The 17,864-nt window shown below is 37.1% G+C and overlaps 1 protein-coding gene and 1 long non-coding RNA gene across 2 annotated transcripts; one reads left to right on the top strand and one right to left on the bottom strand.

Annotated features, from left to right (window-relative positions):
• Window positions 1-603: 603 nt before the first annotated feature.
• On the bottom strand, window positions 604-7,186 carry LOC146481837 (uncharacterized). Its single transcript, XR_014864334.1, has 3 exons — window positions 5,396-7,186; window positions 2,287-2,572; window positions 604-1,052 (listed from the first exon to the last, which is right to left on the bottom strand). It is a non-coding gene; the product is annotated as an uncharacterized LOC146481837 (long non-coding RNA).
• A 4,360-nt stretch (window positions 7,187-11,546) lies between these two features.
• On the top strand, window positions 11,547-17,305 carry LOC146481836 (uncharacterized). The gene is made up of 5 exons (XM_085107615.1): window positions 11,547-12,494; window positions 13,736-13,983; window positions 15,056-15,118; window positions 16,431-16,542; window positions 17,163-17,305. Exons 2-5 carry the CDS (start codon window positions 13,745-13,747, stop codon window positions 17,169-17,171), a joined length of 423 nt encoding a protein of 140 aa, XP_084963741.1. The 5' UTR covers window positions 11,547-12,494; window positions 13,736-13,744; the 3' UTR covers window positions 17,172-17,305.
• The last annotated feature ends 559 nt before the right edge of the window (window positions 17,306-17,864 follow it).

The raw sequence follows: 17,864 nt of genomic DNA, 5'->3' as shown, positions 1-17,864 counted from the left end.
TGAGTAAATGTTCTACCTAGAATAGTACGTATTTTACTTTAGCGTAGCTTAAAGGGACATGTCACCCCGGGCGCATGCGCGCGTTGATGAGAAGCACTTGGACTTTTTCAAATACCGTCGGAGAGTTCAGGAAGCTATTTTCATCTTTTTGCATCGCGTTCATCTTCAGAAAAATTAGCTGAATTGTTATTTACAAACTTTCTTTATTAATTACAGAAGCTGTTTGTGGCGTTATTTTTGAAAACTTTTGCAATGGCGGAAAAGCAAAAATCCCGCGACAAGTTGTATGCAAATTAGTCTCAACCAGACTCTACTGCGCATGTGCCCCAGCTGACCTAGTCCCTTTAAATAGTTGTCGTTACACGCGCGCCTACTGTTAACTGTTCTTTTAATTCCAATAGCTCGGAAAACGAAAGTGTTAATATAATACACAATGACCCAGTCTTCTCATTTGAATGCCAAAGCGCTACAAAATTATGATAACAGCTACTACAAGTGTTTTTAACTGTCAGATGTTTACCATTTGAGTCAAATCCCAGTTGGGATCAACGTTCAAACTAACAATTCACTAACAAAAAAATCGCGCTTTCTACTTATAACGTTCTCATATCTTGTCTCCATACTTTTCCTATAAAAGTACTGTGGAGAAGTTATTAAAGTATCAAGAAAATTCACCTTGGGTGATCATGTGCTTAATTCTCATGAGCTCAGGGATTGACTAAGCATTGATATTACAAGGAGAAATTTGATGCTGATTACTGTTAGGGATTAAAGGGTTAATATAGGAAATTGGAAACGAGAGAAGAGAAATGGCACAGAATCTTCCGATAATAAATTTGCATGTTTTTTTTTTCTGGACATTTAGTGATCTTTTTCAATACCAACCAAACTTTCCAGATTTGTCCGCAAATGGTAAAGACCTATTGTGTACTTATTTAGAGAAAAGTCCTTTCCTTTCTGCGTTTTAATGTAAAAGTTACTAATTTGCCCATTGTTGTTACGTTACGTCATCTTGGAAGTTGCTGGTTTATGCGGAAAGTCAGATTCGTGATCTGCGAAAATGAAAAGAAAGTAACGTTCAATGTAAGCTGTTGTATGAAAAAGGTTTTGTTAGTTGAGAGTGTACCGTGAAATTCTGACTATAAAACCCAAGGCTTATTCTCGTTCAAAGTACTTTTTACTAATCTCTTTATGCTATTACGAAACTTTTGAATTCAGAAGACCACACGGCGCACAGATAAACTGTTCTGAATACGTTCCGTTGCCGGATCTCTTGTAGTAGAGAGACACGTGCCAGACGTCACTTAACGTGTAAATAAACCAAACTGATTGCAGGGTTGCAGTTTTTTGCAGTTTTACTTGGGCCAATTTGATTTCACTAACTAACACCACTCGTCTTATTCAGGGCCAGAGTTACAATGAGACTAGAAAGGAATCCCTCTTTATGCTGGTACCTGTTAAATTTTCGTACAAGTCGTGCTTTGTTTTTTTCGCACGTAAGAATGTTACCAAGTAGTTGTTTCTTGATAGATCTCAAAAAGCAGATATTCAAAAAGGACTCGTGATTATATAATCTTGAATAATTTTCTCCTCTTTTCATTAAACGATTCCTTAGTACAGTTAACTCTTTCCTAGCGACTACTTCTCGTAAGCGACCGCCTCCCGTTTTGCTAAATACAGCTCCAAAACCTCTCTCAACGGGACTTGTGACCGGTAGGTTTGTATACTTTGCTTTTCAGTAGATGTTTAGCTTGACAAGAAGGCTAATATGTCTAAATCTCCTTCTTTATATATCAAGCCCAGAGTTGTTACAATTCGCGTTAAAGAAGTTGTTACATTTTGCGTTAAAAAGTTGTTACAATTCGCGTTAAAGAATTTGTTACATTTTGCGTTAGAAGTTGTTACATTTCGCGTTAATGTTACATTTTGCGTTAATTGTTACATTTTGCGGCGTAACAGATTCAAACAGGACTCGTGATTATATAATCAAAAAAAGACTTGCCCTTTTCATCAATACAACTACAATTTGTGTCGTTGGCTCCTGTGACTACTTAGTCGTAGAAATTGAATTTAGTTAAGCTAACTTTGAAAAGGATGAAAATTAAGTACAAGATTGACTTTTCAAAGTCAATTATATAGTCAAAATAAGACTTGCCCTTTTCATCAATACAACTACAATTTGTGTCGTTGGCTCCTGTGACTACTTAGTCGTAGAAATTGAATTTAGTTGAACTAACGTTGACAAAGATGAAAATTTAGTACAAGATGATGAAACTGAACTTTTACCTACTAGTAGTTCTCTGGAGTTTGATCTCTGTAAAGCTCTGGAATTTTATCCATTCTAGGTTTCCATTTCGGCCTTTTATCCAACAAGTTGTTGTTTTCTCTTAGGCGCGGATGCATCCGGTCTTGATAAAATTTCCTAGTTTTCTTTGGATGTTCCATGTCCTGCAGAATCCTCTTTCCTATCCTCAAATGTGCCTCTGTTTGACTCGCCAGGAAGGCGCACACAATGAGAGCGAGGAAGATTGTAGTCTGTGTTCTTGTGGGGGCCATTTTGATACGCGATTCTCTGTAGGTTGCATAAAGACAGTGTTACCTGTTTGTGATGTAATATATCAAACACGAGAAGGTGTGTTTCATCAGATATTTAAACACTGAGAAGTAGGTTGAAAAAACGAGGCGCTGCCGAGTTTTTTTTTTAAACCACTTCGTTTTGTTTGGATATCTGATGAAACACACTTTCGAGTGTTTGATATGGCTTCTCAAATGATCAGTAATTCGTGGAGAAATTCAAGGCTAAAGTTGGCAAAATTTTATGGTAATTAGGGACACATATCCAAACCACGGTTTCTTTGTTTTCTCTTAAGCTTGATGAATTATTAATGAGTTTGAGAAGTTACTTTGAATAGCCAAACAACATTTTTGTATCGACGGAATTGAAAAAATAATGGTTCAGTTTTGTTAACAATAACCCTTCTACCACACAGAAACTAATGTTAGTTATCTTTGGCCGTGGATGGCCAAGATTGAACTAGATTGCTACTTGATAAAATTGGCCAAGTTCCTCCAGTGTATTTTGGAGAAATCGCTAAAAAAAACTGATAGAAATCGGTAAAAATCTTCTTCTCGGTGCTTTAGGAGCAATTTGATGTTAACGAAAAGTACCTTGTCACAGATTTGAGCAGCTTCGACCAAAACACAGAAATTTCCGTGTCAGCAGCAATACGTGAAGGTTCTTAGAGTCATTCAAATCTCTTACTGAATACCAGTAGCTATAGAATATAGTTCTCGCGATAGGTAAACGAATACTAGTTCTGATAAGATCGAATGCAGCGTAAATTTACCAACACCTCACTGGCAAGAACTTGACAATGTCCCAAAACTTCGTTTAAACTGAATAATGTGACACAAAAGTCGTCACAGAGTGTATTGCCTGCTAAAGTAGTAAACTTGGCTAAAAAGCCACAAAAATGATCTTTTTTGAGAAAGTATTGCAACTTTATAAGGCAGGGGTTATTCAGTATTTTTCTCGTCGGATTCAACATCTCTGAGCAGAATATATTTGCACTTTATGACCAGAAGTGTTTGCAATTTCAGACCATTGAAGGACGGTGCCTACTGATACCGAAGTATTTTTGTGCAGTTTATGACTCTGCGGGAGAAGCAGATCTCAGCAAGGGCTATTGGATTCCAAAAAGAAAATTGGGGGTAACCACGCACTTTTTACAGATAATTAAGCAACAATTATTCTAAAAATCCGTAAAATTCAAAACAGTGTATGGCGTTTTTTTTCCAAATTGAAGCTTTATTTTCTCTGAAAATTGCATGGTTACCCCCAATTTTCATTTTGGATACCAAGAACATTTGCTGATGTCTGCTTTCTCCTCATAATTTTAAACCGCGCAAAAATATCCCTGTATTAGTAGGCACCACCTATAGGAAACCCTAGCATCTCGAGATGCGCAGAACGCATGCGCAGTAGCAAAAGTAGGCACCGTCCTAAGGGTTTTAATACTTCTTCGTTTTCTTTACAGTTGAGATCAAGAGTTTGTTTTATCAGCAGATACGACGAAAATTAATTCGGCAACCGCGAATTAACCGCAGTTAGCCGAGAGCAAATTCTACCGTAATATAGTAATGAGACATTTTAAAATCAAGTACTGTGTGTGACTAAGTATAATTTGGAATGAGAATGATGTATTATTCATAGTGACACAGGCATACTCGGTAAAAAGAAATCCAAGTGCTGCTATTAGGAGTCGAACCCAAGACCTTCTGATATAATTTTTTTCCAATACGCTGTTACGTTGTGGCTAAATGCGAAAAGGACATATTGCTCTATTTGTGTACGAAAACTGTGCAAAATTTCAGCAACAGCTCGCCGGTCTAGCCAGGGATAATCCTTAAAAGCTTGTCATCAACAGACTCAGAAGGTCTCTTTGATAATTTGGAGTTGTTCGTGCATTATTAAAGGATGAACAAGTTTTCAGTGAACCTAGTCAAAAAGCTGGAACGATAGTTTTTAAACATCATCATTTTTATTTAAACACGGTATCAATTTCCGCGTGTTCTCATTGGACATAACACGTCACGTGGTACAAAATCGGACAGCGGTTATAAGACGATAACAGTCCGATTCGATAACAGTCGCCCGATTTTTTTTTTCGAAGAGAAAACAGAGAAAGATCGTCACAGTTTTAGGCCTTAGTTGTTGTAAGCCAATCACAGTTTAATAAAATCTAACAAACTAGTTAGCTTGTATTTATTCTGGCTGCAATCACGTTGTGGCCATCAAAAGCTGTTTTTGTCTTTTAAATATATAGTACATCCTCGGGGACCCAGGGGAAGCTACTGTAGTCGGAACCGGAAAGGGGGATTTATTTATTTTATAACTCTCCGATTAATTTCTGAAACATGCGCGCTTTATTATATACATCCTCGAAGACCTAGGGGCAGCTAGTCGGATGGAAGGGATTTTTGTGAGCGAAAGTTTACTACAAGAACGGGAGAGCTATAAAATAAATAAACCCCTCTTTCCGACTTTCTGATATATCAGATGATAATGCACTCGGCTGAAAGATTGTCCTAAAAAATTCACAGTTACCCTCGAAGCTTCGCTTCTCGGACAACTGTTCATTTTTCGCACAATCTTTCAGTCTCGGACATTATGCTCCGATATACAAGCTACCTGAAGGGTTTTATTTACTAAATATACCGTGGCCGCTTAAGTTAATCAAAACTTCTTGGAAATGCATTATCCTATGATAAAACAAGACGTATTTTGCCACGTTTGTAGCCATTTTTCCCGATAAAGTGAACAATTACAACTCCGCCAAAATTTGAACTTGCGGTTAGTTTAAATCCACAGGTGTTATACATAAATTGAACTTACCTCTACTTTTCACGGTTTAAACCAGTATTCGACTTTCTCCGGGTGAATTGGCTAAGCCTTCACTTTTTTTCAATACATCTATCCCACGCTGTTTTATATATAATCCACCGGAAAATTGCTATTCAGAATTCCATGTGCTTGCTCAAGCGTCTTTGTTTCGTTTTCATTTCGTTCAAACAGAATCATTTTCGTTGTTGTATTAAAATCTTTTCTAGGGAGCATTGAACCAGCTGCATAATTTCTTTGTTTATCGAGGGAAACATGTTTCATCCTGAAATTGTATCAAATTTCCCTTGATTGCTCTAATTTAGAATTTTCAATCATAACAATGCATCCCACATAAAACATAGGTGTGTATTATTAAGAGAATCGTTTGTACAACCAAGTAAAGCTCAGCTTACTGTATTTTTTAATTTTTCTTTTCATTCAGTTCTTAAAGTACGATACCAAATTAGCGGAATAAACGCGTCCAATACGTAATGTAGCTGTATTGCGAACTTAAGTCGCATCTGTAGTGTTGTAGTCTTTTTTAAGACAAGAGTTGCCTCCTCTCGTTATACGGCTTCTATGCCATTCATCTCTCAAAGTAAAGTGTATATTGTTGTCAGTATGGTTTTTGAACAAATTACTACAATGTGTGCAAGTTTATCCAAGGTTTGAATTACTTCAGTCGACGCTTTGAAATGATACCTATAAATATGCTGTTACAAAAGAAAATCACTTGTATACTCCCAAATACATGTATTCGAAAACATTGCTCGGGGCATCTACATTTTCGATGAATAGGGTCTTTTATTTATTTTTCGTATATTTTACTGGTTAGTTGAAAAGGTTAGAGTGAGAGTTTTAAGTTAGTTTTGTCTGACCGAAATATTGGACAGTGGTATTAAAATACTAGCTGCTCGACCAAATCTTGCATCTTTTAAGTTGTTTTAGAGTTACAGGGCCGTTTGTCGCATTGAGAGAAAATAAAGTTGGGTTTTCAAGTGCGCGGCTTACGTGAAGACGCAATACTCAAATAAATTCAGTAAATTGCTTTTGCGTCTTATCCAGTGAATTCTGTACTATCAGCTATATGACCTGTTCGAATCTTAGTCAAGATTCGAGTTGTTTTCTCTCGAGTAAACGGCCTTGACTAATCAGGGCAATTTTGCAATTTTCGTCGTAACATTTCACATGTTCTTAGTAAATTGTACCATCGTATGACCTTACAAGTAGGGGAGTGAGAAACATTTTCCGGTTGAACTAGGAGAAAATGAGAATTGAGCAAAGTTGATTTTAAAGAAGCTCACCTGTATATCAAAAGATGACGGAGGCTTTAAAACGATGTTGTATTTTGACTTGTTTTGGTCCAGTGTATTTTTGCCCGGAAATAATACATATTCCTTGTTGCCTTTCGTTGTTTAAAATTAGCGAACGCTGCGCAATTTTATCAGAAAATCGCTGGTATAATTGTGGTATTAATGACAAAGAAAATTTCGCACATAGATGTGATTTTGTAGAAAGTGATCCTTGCCATGCCAACTTTCCTGTAATTAACTCTGGGAGCATAATAGCATTAAACCAGTTTTCCTCGACCGATGTGAAACTTGTCAGAAATACTCGTAAACTTTATTTTGGGACTATTTCGGAATGGTAATATATGGAATAGACAGTATTCATAGTGTTCCTTGATTCGTTTTCAGAATAAACAGAATAGTATTCCATTCATTCTGCCCCTGATATCAGAATAAACGGAATACAGTTTGCTCAGAATAAGGGGAATTGCATCCTTTTGGGAGGGTTTCCAGGTTTATCGGAATAGGGAGAATTGTGTCCTTTTGGGAACTGATTCAATGTGTATATCCTGTAATTAGAGGTTAGAATTACGTTTGTTTACGCCAAACAGCAAAAGACAGAAATCATTATGACCACGTGACCATGTTTATCCTTCATTTGCCGCTCGCTGTTTTCAGTTTCTCAGTAAAATTGAGTAGTTTTGCGTCAGCATCAAAGATCAGAATTATTTTGCACTATCCTCATCTATGTACTTATTTTATCAAGAATACATCAAAACGCGAATCTCACGTTTGCCGCTTGCCGCAAACGCGATTCTAACATTAGTCTCTCTATTCCAAAACTAAGAATTGCCAGAATTGTCCTCAAAGCATACAATCTTAGGTTTTGCATGGCTAAGGATTATATTTTATCGGCCGATTTATGACTATATAGTTTCTTGATTGTTTGATGGTTTACTTTTATAATATATTTGATACAATACTTAGTTCAAGTCGGCATAAATAAAAAAGGCCAATTTTCCTATTTTCAGAAAGTTTGGTCAAATGTGAAACGCGAGGTAGCTTGGTCAAGCTAAGTCTTAGTAACTCATCAGTCGATGTATTCGAACAATCTATATTTAAAAAACTTTCCATCTGAGTATTAAGAGAAGTGATTGTTATTAAAACCTAGAAAATAAGCTGTATATTTAACGTAAAAAATCCCTCCGCAAAATTTTGACCTTTCGTTGTCTCAAGATTTCTACAAAATTTAATTTGCAAGCAAGCAAACTGCGTCAGACAAAGGGTGTAAGGACGATCTGGTTTTTTTGTTTTCACACCTGTGTTTGGACAATTTAATTTAGTAATTTAGAGCCTGACAATTGTTTAGTTTACTTACGTACAGGTTGAATTTTACGAATTTCTTTTTGTATAAAGCGATAACTGTTAAATTAAGTCTCATTAAGGCAGCAAAAAGTAACATACCCAGTAAAAGTATTGACTAAGCTTTTCAATCACACTAAGGCAAGCCGCAGCGAAATAATTTCCGTATTAATTAAAGTAAATACAAATTTTCAAATTTAGCATGAACTAATTGGTTTCGGACTAAAGTGCACAATAAATTAATATTTTGTGTTTAATTTTGTTTAAAAGTTTTGTGATTTCTTTTTCCAAAAGAGCTAAAATATTTAATTTAGGAGATTTATCGTCCTTTATAAAAATTTGAGCGAAGTAAAAAATTTCCAAAAGTTTAACGAATTTTATTTTTGACAAAGAAAGAAAAAATCAAAGTGTATCCGAGTTGAAAGTAATTATTGTAACTGGAAGTCAACTTTATTGTTTGCGAGTATCAAGTGTTTTACTCGTTCAGGAAATGAAATATATTGTTCTATTCACACTGTGTTTACTTACAGAATCACAAGTACACACTTCCTTTGATTGTATACGAAACAAAACGCTTTATTCAAGCGATTCATACGCAAAACTCAAGTCGAGAAGCCCACGTTACCACGGGAAATTTGGTGACAGTTTTATTTAGTGATTTTCGAGAAGTTGTACAAACGTTCTGTACTGACGAACTTTCTTCGCCATCAAATTTTTGTAATGTGAATAACAGTCTCGAAAAACCTGGTAGAATCTGCTCTAAGGCCATCGCCATTAAATATTTCGTTTACTCTTCGCCTGACCGATTCAATTTTTTCCAAAAGATTAAAACAAATTGGTATTTATTGCCTGCTCCATTTTCTCAGCTGTTTCCAAGTTAAGATGTTTTTTGTAGATCTTGAAGTAATTCTGACAGTGAAATCATCCCCCATAACGAAGTCAATGGACATATTTTACAGTGATATGGCGGCTCGATGCAAAATGACTGTTACGGGAAAGATCATGATATTAAGGATTGCTTGGAAATATTTATTTATTAGTTTGTTAAAATTTCTTTCTTTGGCTATCCTTTCTTTTTTTTCTTTCTTTCTTTCTTTTTTTTTTTTTATTTTACCCGACCGACCATCTCAAATAAGTATAATTTTTCATCATTACCAAATTATTTAGAATCTGGCAGTAACTATTGTCGATCTGTAAGATATTCAGAGTGTTATACTGAAACCACAATAAAACGAAAAAGAATAAAATGAAAGCTTCACTTAAACAACAAAATTTTGATCAGTTGAAATTATTAAAATAATAAATGACATAAGCTTATGTGCAGTAAAAATTTATACGGTACAGAGATGGTGCGATGATATGTTGTATTTTAATTTTGTGCTTTAAAAGGTTGAGGATGGTTGAGCATTTATGAAAATACGGTAAAGAAAACCCTGAAAATTTTTATCATGAATTCTCCCAACTATGCATGTTTTTCGAACTCAATATTTCAGGGAAACATTCAATTCAAAGAGCGAAAAAAATGTGCGACTTTCTACGTAAAGGCAATATTATACGTACGAGATAATTTCACACAATAAATCAAAACAAAGCGCGCACTGGGATGAATTATTTTTCTTCCGCATGCATTATTAAGTCAAATGGGGCCTTCGCTACCCCAAACGATGAAACGTTAATTGCGGAACATTTTTGAATTTTCGTGTTTTCGTTTGCGCGTACACGAACTTTTGTGCGAAAGCAGGACTCCTTTCAAAAAAAAAAAAAAAAAACCTTGTCGTCGCTAAACTTAGCCCAGAATTTTTATTTTGTAGAGGCCCTGGATGGGTACGTAAAGCTAGTACCAAGATTTGTAATGCATGTGCAGAGCAAAAGTACAGCTTACAATAATTAACAACAACGGCATCTCAAAAACAAAAACTAATTTCCTTTTGGAAACTTAACTCAGTTTATCAATTTACGGTTAATTCTACTCATTTAAAAAAGTTCCCATTTAGTCGTTGACGAGAAAGGTTTACCTTTAGGATTGTTTTTAGCATTTTGTTTCACTATCTTAGATCATAAAAACTGTCTGTTTACTGACAAGCTAAGAAACGTAAAGCCGCGGCTTTTTGGCCTGCATTGGCGCGAGACTTCTTTAAGAATTATCGTTGGTGAGGCGAACATCGTACCTAAAGCCACCCTCGTACAAGAAATCGCAGAAAAAAATATCGCGAAAACTTAAATAACTTAAACTTTTTGCGACAAAGAGCGGGATTTCCGCGTAGCTAGACCTAATTTTTGTGAAAACTGTGTTGCCTGAGAAATCGCACGTGTAGCTTCATAACGCAATGAACCAATCAGAACTCGAAGAAGAAAGGTGCAAACGGTGCCAAGCGCGGGAAAACGTGCGTAAATTAAGCCTCTGATTGGTTAAAAAAAAAAACGTTTTTGCAGCTGTGATTTTTTAATTAGAGCGAATGCCACGAATTTGTTTGTTTGTTTGGTTATTTGCTTTTTAACAAAGAGCAGAGTTTTGCAGACTTAAAACCGAAGGCAAACACATTGAGCAGTTTTACATTAAACGCATTAAAACCAAAAGCAGAGTTATCAGTCTAACCAATTACAAAAGACAAACAAATTAACGGAAATAATTGTCGAATGGCAAATACAAGTAGATTGCGTTGAGCTTGGTACGACCGGGTTGGACTTCGAGTTCTGAAAGTGACGCAAATCATTTTTTTTTTCAGTATTTTTTAAAACCAAACACAGAGCTAAGTCAAGTTAAAACAAACGAAATTAATTTCGACATTCAATTGGAAACGGCTTTAATGGTTTTCAATGATCATTCAAAACCACTTCTGTACTGTAAATAGTCCAATATTTGGATGTAATTTTAAGAATTTTGGAAAAGTTAAGCAATAAAATTTAAATTAAATTGTTTTAAGATCTTTTTATCGTTATCGTTTCCATTCTAAACTGAATTTAATGAAAGCCTTTCAGATGAGTTTTCTCTCTTTTAAAAACTAAGGAAGAGTTGAAGAAGTCCCGTAATAAACACTCGTCAAAGGATATGGAAGAAACTCTTTCTCCAGCTTTTATTTCTCCGCAATTCTTTAGTGAGTTCTTTTATTATTGTTATGCGCTCTAAAAAGCTTCGTTGTTAGCTAAGTCAAGAAGCTCGCGTTCAGTTTTTCGTCACAACTTTTTAAATATTCACAATAGCGAAAGCTACATGACTTGAATTTTGGTAACGAACTTTCAATTCAGTGTGCCAAATAAATACCTAATTTTAATCACGTCAAGCCTTGAATTCAAGTTACAAATTGGAGTCAAATCTGCAATTTGTTCGGCTCTTACGCCATTCACCACAGAGTAAAACATGTTAAGCGTTATTTTTGTGTTTATTGAGCAAATTTTCTGAGGTTTCTGTCAAATTTTCGGAGGGTGCTTGTATAATATTCGAGACAGCTTATGGCCGACCTATGAACAGGGCCTTATATGCTGTTTTTTATACTAGAGGACGCATTATCCGTCTGGACGAGCTTGGGCAAACGTATGCGTCTGGACAAACGACGCACAATGGAAAATAGTTCATCCAGACGGATAATGTGTCCTCTAGTATAAAGACGGCCATATTTTGTGAATTTGTCATTTTCGCTTCGTTTGGTCATATCTCTCCTACTGGCAATAAAATTTATTTTCTTGCGGAGATTTTCCTCTAGTTCAATAAGTTTTGCTGAAAAAAGTTAACTTAAAGAACAAAACAACAACGAGAATAAGTCGTGTGATTATGTATTTGGAGCAAATGTTTCGAGTAAAAATATTTCTGTTTGGGATTAGCTTGAATTTTCCTTTCCGCGAATCGTGCAAAAATCGGAACTGACACTTCTAATCGTATAAAACAAAAAGGTGCTTATGTTATAATTCGATTTATGCAATTTTAAACATCTGTCCGACATAAATTTCAAAGAAAAGGTTCTTCACTGTTAACTGAATAGGAGTGCTTAAATTTCATGTACTCAATAAAGTGATAAGCTAATTATAGAAGTGTTGCCTTTGTGTGAAGCTAGGCGGAATATACTTCAAATTGATTTATTTTTACGACTCAATGAAGTTTTAAATTTTCACTTGATCTATTGTTCGAAAGTGAATGTAGAATTTCAAGAGCTTGAAAGCAAACTTAGCTTTGTTAATAGGCGGCCGGCTTTGTGAATGTTTTCCGAATCTCCGGCCTTTGAAACTCTAAAGGCGGTTTGAACGAAGCCTCGATCATTGGCTATCAAGCTCTAATGTTGTTTCCTAGTAAAAGAAGTGCCATGTGTTTTTATTGCTTTTATAACCACCCAAACTCGAAACTTCAGTACTTATAAAACTGGCGTTAAGCCGTGCAGAGCAAACAGGCTCAGCGAACCACACCCGAGACGCCGGCTTAACATTCTAGGGCAGTTTTACCGATCCTGCACAGCCGGATTTTGTCAAAGGTAAGAGATAAATATTGATGACTGCGTTTTGGTGAATTGAAGTAACTGGGATATTTTTGAAAGAGAACAAGGTGTGCCTGCCAGTGAAAAGAGCTTTACAGGGAGAAGCGGTAAAGTTTCCAGCAAGTTCGATAGAACATCCGGTTAGAAGTTTGGATGGATTTAACTGTGCTGAAAACTTGGTTTCCTTTGGTGAAATGACAGATCAAACATTGATAATATGGGAAAATTCATTCGTTTGGGTTTCGGGTGATGTTGTTTTAAGTGCATAACATGATATAGCTAACATTTGCGGAAAGCCAAAAGCGGATCAGAAATTCAAAGAATAAAAAAATATCGTACTGTGTTAGCTTCCATAAATATTGGTAACCTTGTGCACTGTCGATCAGTCTTTCAATTCCCCTTGTTTCAACAGGAACTTCTAAGTTTAATACATGTTATTGGAGAGATTTAGCTTCGCGTTTACGGCTAACGCTAAACGGGACACGTCAAGCTGATGTTTGTTCTAAAATGCATAACCTTGTGTTTCTCGTACTCGCTTCTGTCTTTTTCGTGTTTGCTCGATAGCTGTCGTCGACTGGGTGGAGATAAGCTTAAACCAAAAAAGCTTCATTGTTTTTCATCAAAGAGAAATTTCAGCCTGGTGTTTGCCGTTTGCCGTAAACGCGATCCTAAATCTCTCTAATGTCAATCTTTACTTGGACTATGCGCAAAGCACCTTACCATTCAGTGACGCACTGCTTGATTTTGTAAATCGTGGTGTTTTGGGGAACGTTTACAGCATAATATCGATAAATGAGGAACTAAACTTAAACTTCAACTTCAACTTTATTAGGTGTTTGTATAAATTTACATGTACAATTTCTTGGTGCCGCAGGTGGCAAAGCTAATCTAGGCGGGCCAGGATGAGAAAAAGAAAGAATGACTAACTGCTAAGTAAGAAGGCAAACTGAACTGTAATATCAAAGATACAAGAATAAGGAAAGGTTTTTGGGAGGACTAAAATAATGAAGAACTTTTTTGAGCTTCTTTAAAGGCAACACAGGAGAAAAGACGAGGAAAACATGAAATAGGGTGGGAAGGAAAGGAATGACAAAACGGTAATATACAACTATGTCAGTTGTGATTTGACTTTTGTTACTAGAGATTCAAAATCGTAATACAAGTCTTCAGGTTCTAGGATGTTAAATAGTGCAATTTTGATTTTCTTTCTTTCTTTTATCTCTCTCTTTTTCTTTCAGAAATAAGTTATGGTGGTCCGTGCAGCCGAAAGTTTTCATTACCTCCTGGCCTGTATCACGGCTGCAATGCTGTTTGGCATGGTCAGCGGCCACTTCAGAGTCGGTCGTGAACTTTATGTATGGAATGAGCGGCCGTGTCCCTGGCAAAGAAATCCAGTGCTCCCAGAAAAGCCGTTTTCGAAAATTTCAACCGAATGGCGTGATGGAAACAAAAATGTTAAGATAGAGAAATGGAAAGAAGAGGGAGCGTAAGTAAACTTATGTTACTAGTTTTTTGTAAGCTTTGTGTGAGGTTATGGTGCCTCTTATAGCAGTTACCAATAACACGTGACTTATCGCCTCCAAAAGACTCCGATAAAGTTGCGTTTTGATGGACGTCAATCATAGAAAAGCCATTAAAATTATTTTGAATTCTTAGATCGTTTCAAGACAACAGAACCAAGAAATTGGCAGTTTTTAACCCTCTGACAGATGGTAAACTTTATGAAAGTTGCATGTTTTTAAGTCAGTTAAAAGAATGGGTATTGTTTAGATAAAGCCGTTTTTTTTTTCTTTTTTGAAACATTTTAAATCACTGCCAGTAATAATTTTGCAAAATCGGAGGCGCGTGCAAGTGAGCAAATTATCACGTGCAGTGATAATTAAAATTTTTAATTCAAAATACCTTTTATTTTCCCTTGATCTAGCTCGGAAATCAATTCAAATAAAGTTTATCTTCTCTTAGCGAGGTAAAATTCTTAGTTTCTTGTTGGGTTACCTTGGAATCTTGTCAGAATTCAAAATAATTTCAACGCGGACTTTTCTTTGATTGACGTCCACCAAAACGTAACTTTATCCAACTCTTTTGAAGACAGTAGGTCACGTGTTATTGGTAACCGCTGTAATACAGAAGTATCAGAACTAGTAATCGAAGGTCTTAGGTTCGACTCCTGGTAGGAGCACTCGGACTTTTTTCCGAGTATGCCTGTGTCACTTACTGAATAATACATTTATTCTCATTTATTCCGCACCAGGCTTAAAATATACCATCACATTTGTTCCATTGCACATGTGCCACACATTGACATTCCAATCCTAGCAGTATGCAGGATGTTTGTCCCATGAACCTAGTTTAATGGCCTTAGCTCCCACGAGTCTCCTGTAGCTCAGTGGTAGAGCATCCGAACTAGTAATCGGAAGGTCTTAGGTTCGACTCCTGAAAGGAGCACCCGTATTTCCTTTTACCGAGTATGCCTGTGTCACTTTGAATAATACAGCATTCTCAGTCTTAATGATGTTACTTATTTCTCTCTGTTTTGTATTATTTATATTTCCCGGCAGAGAAAACAGTTTACCAACAGAAGAAAAAACCTTTAATGACGTTCGGCCTGGACTCCTAAAACGGTATGTTTTAATCTGCTCACTCCAACACCAAAACTGATTGAGGAAAAATGATTTTCCTGTAGGCGTAATATGTCTTACTCTTGTTTTCAGTGCCTGTTGATATTCTTTGTATTTTAGTTTTCTTATTTCTAAACTGTGCAAAGTCAGCATTTTCTTTTATAGTACTCTTATACTTTAATGCTACCCCTCGAACCATCCATACCTCGTTTGGCCTCCTACTTACTGCTTGATTGACCGTCTTACTGACTGACTGACTGACTGACTGACTGACTGACTGACTGATTGCGGGCTGACTGACACACTGATTGACTGACTGACTGACCGACTGGCTGACTGAATGGCTGACTGACTGACTGACTGACTGACTGACTGACTGACTGGCTGACTGGCTGAATGAATGGCTGACTGACTGACTCACTGACTCACTGACTGACTGACTGGCTGACTCACTTACTGACTGACTGGCTGACTGACTGACTGAATGGCTGATTGACTGACTGACTGACTGACTGACTAACTGACTGACTGGCTGACTGAATGGCTGACTGAATGGCTGACTGACTGACTGACTGACTGACTGACTGACTGACTCACTGACTCACTGACTCACTGACTGGCTGACTGAATGGCTGACTGACTGACTCACTGACTGACTGGCTGGCTGACTGAATGGCTGACTGACTGACTGACTGACTCACTGACTGGCTGACTGACTGACTCACTGACTGACTGGCTGGCTGGTTGACTCAGTGACTGATTCACTGACTGACTCACTGTGACTTTCTGACTCACTGACTGATTCTTTCACTGACTGACAGACTGACTGACTGACTGACTGACTGACTGACTGACTGACTGACTGACTGGCTGACTCACTAACTGACTTGATGACTGACTGATTGACTCGCTAACTGACTGAGTTAGTGACTGATTCACTGACTGACTGACTGACTGACTGACTGACTGACTTGCTGACTCACTAACTGACTTGATGACTGACTGACGGGCTGCCTTAATTAGTTAGTCCTTTTTGTTCCGAAAGGGACATAAGGTCTTTTAAAATAACATGGCAACGCCACCTTCGGTCGCCTTGTCTGTCTAAATAATCCACTTGAGTAGGGGTTAAGATGTGTTTTGATCTGAGTTGTTATAATCATGCTCAACGTACCCTGTACCAGTTTTCCTATCTAACGAAGAAGTCCAAAGAGGGAATTGCAGTAGAGAAACGAGTGTAAGAGCCTAACATAACCACCAACATAACCACACTTCAATGTTTTTAATAGTTCACACTTTATGTGTATTAAATCTTTAGGATGAAGACTCTCGCACGAATGGCCTCAAAGGAACCTTACCATGTATCTGAAGAAGGCGCTCAAGGAGGCCGCGCATATAGGAACCGCGTGGTACCTTCTCAGGACTTCACGGTTAGTTACGTCATGTTATTAGCTTTTGGTTTACGCTTGCTGGAACCTGAGACCCTCTGGGGATGGGAGGGGGTAGTGGAGCCTGCCAAGACTCCCAGGGGGTACGATAAAGATCATCTTTTTCTTTTTGTAAGTCCTCTGTAGGATGTTATTCTTAAACAACAATGAGTTTATCCCCGCCTTGCGAACACCATAATTGCTATCACTGGTCCTTCTTCGGGGGACAATGAATCTGAAATTTAAAATCACTGCTTCATATTTCGGCTCTCAAGAGATCTTAACAGCGGCACATATGCCCATAGGAACTCCATTCTTTCGTTCACAGAGTTCTTGTCAATGCTTGAGTGTAAAGACTCCAGAAAAATTCTGCCCTTGTAATTAGTTTCATTCCTTTCATCAAATTTCTTGTTATGAACTTTGCACAGGCTAAAGGGCTTTCTGGGCGCAAAATGTTTTCGCGCGGTGAGTTTTGATAGACGCACGCCAGCTCCCACTTGGCAATAGCTCAGTTTGTAAGAGAATTCTACCGGTATTGCAACGGTAGCAATTTTTAAGTTGTTAACTTCACTACGAGGTTATTGGACATGAATTTTATTCTTTATTTTCATTCTATTCAACAGAATAAATAAAGGGGATAAAGTAGACTTCAACGAAACCTCAACGACTGTAAAGAAACTGGACAAGAAAATAAATCACATCACACGATTATCGTATATCTGTAAATTAAAGGAAAAACTGTTTATGATTTGAATATAATGTAAAAAAAAAAGACTGATACGAGAACAAGAATATTAAAAAAACAAAATCAAATTTAAACTACTGAAGCATTTTATATGTGTATTTTTTCCATCAGTACAGATTTCAGTCTAGAAATCATAAGATAATACGCTTTATAACAACATAGAGCAAAACTGCGAGTAGTGATAGGTCAGTGATTTATAAATTACAGTTCATTTAATTTATGTTAGGAAACCAAATGAAATTTGTAACCTCTCGACCTCGACCCGGCGCTTAGATCCCCGGTTATAAATCTCCCTCGGATGTCAGTAGCGGAACCGGAACTTTGTATAGGGTGGGGGCCCATAGGATCGGAGTGAAAACGTTTCAGTTGGGATGAAAAAAAATTTGCCCCTCCGGGTTTGCTCCCCCCTCCCCTCTCAACCCCATCCATATCTACCACTCCCTCCTAATGGGCAGAATACGCTTCTCTAGCCAAGATCCTTCTTCTTGTTTTTGTTCAAAAGGGGACAGGGGGAGGGGGGGAAATGCTGAGGGTGATCATGAGCTGCTGTGAATTTATTTTGCAGGAAAAAAATAAGAAG

The sequence above is a fragment of the Pavona decussata genome, unplaced genomic scaffold (assembly GCF_977016875.1).
Source record: "Pavona decussata unplaced genomic scaffold, jaPavDecu1.1 SCAFFOLD_48, whole genome shotgun sequence".
Taxonomy (NCBI): Eukaryota; Metazoa; Cnidaria; class Anthozoa; order Scleractinia; family Agariciidae; genus Pavona; species Pavona decussata.
Note: the sequence above shows the minus strand (reverse complement) of the source record. Positions and strands in the feature narration are given on the sequence as shown.

Excerpts from the sequence above, each read along its gene's own strand:
- LOC146481836 (XM_085107615.1), top strand. The coding sequence starts at position 13,745 with ATGGTGGTCCGTGCAGCCGAAAGTTTTCATTACCTCCTGGCCTGTATC. Across the intron at positions 13,984-15,055 it reads AAATGGAAAGAAGAGGGAGC|AGAAAACAGTTTACCAACAG; the intron begins GTAAGTAAACTT and ends ATTTCCCGGCAG. Across the intron at positions 15,119-16,430 it reads CGGCCTGGACTCCTAAAACG|GATGAAGACTCTCGCACGAA; the intron begins GTATGTTTTAAT and ends TTAAATCTTTAG.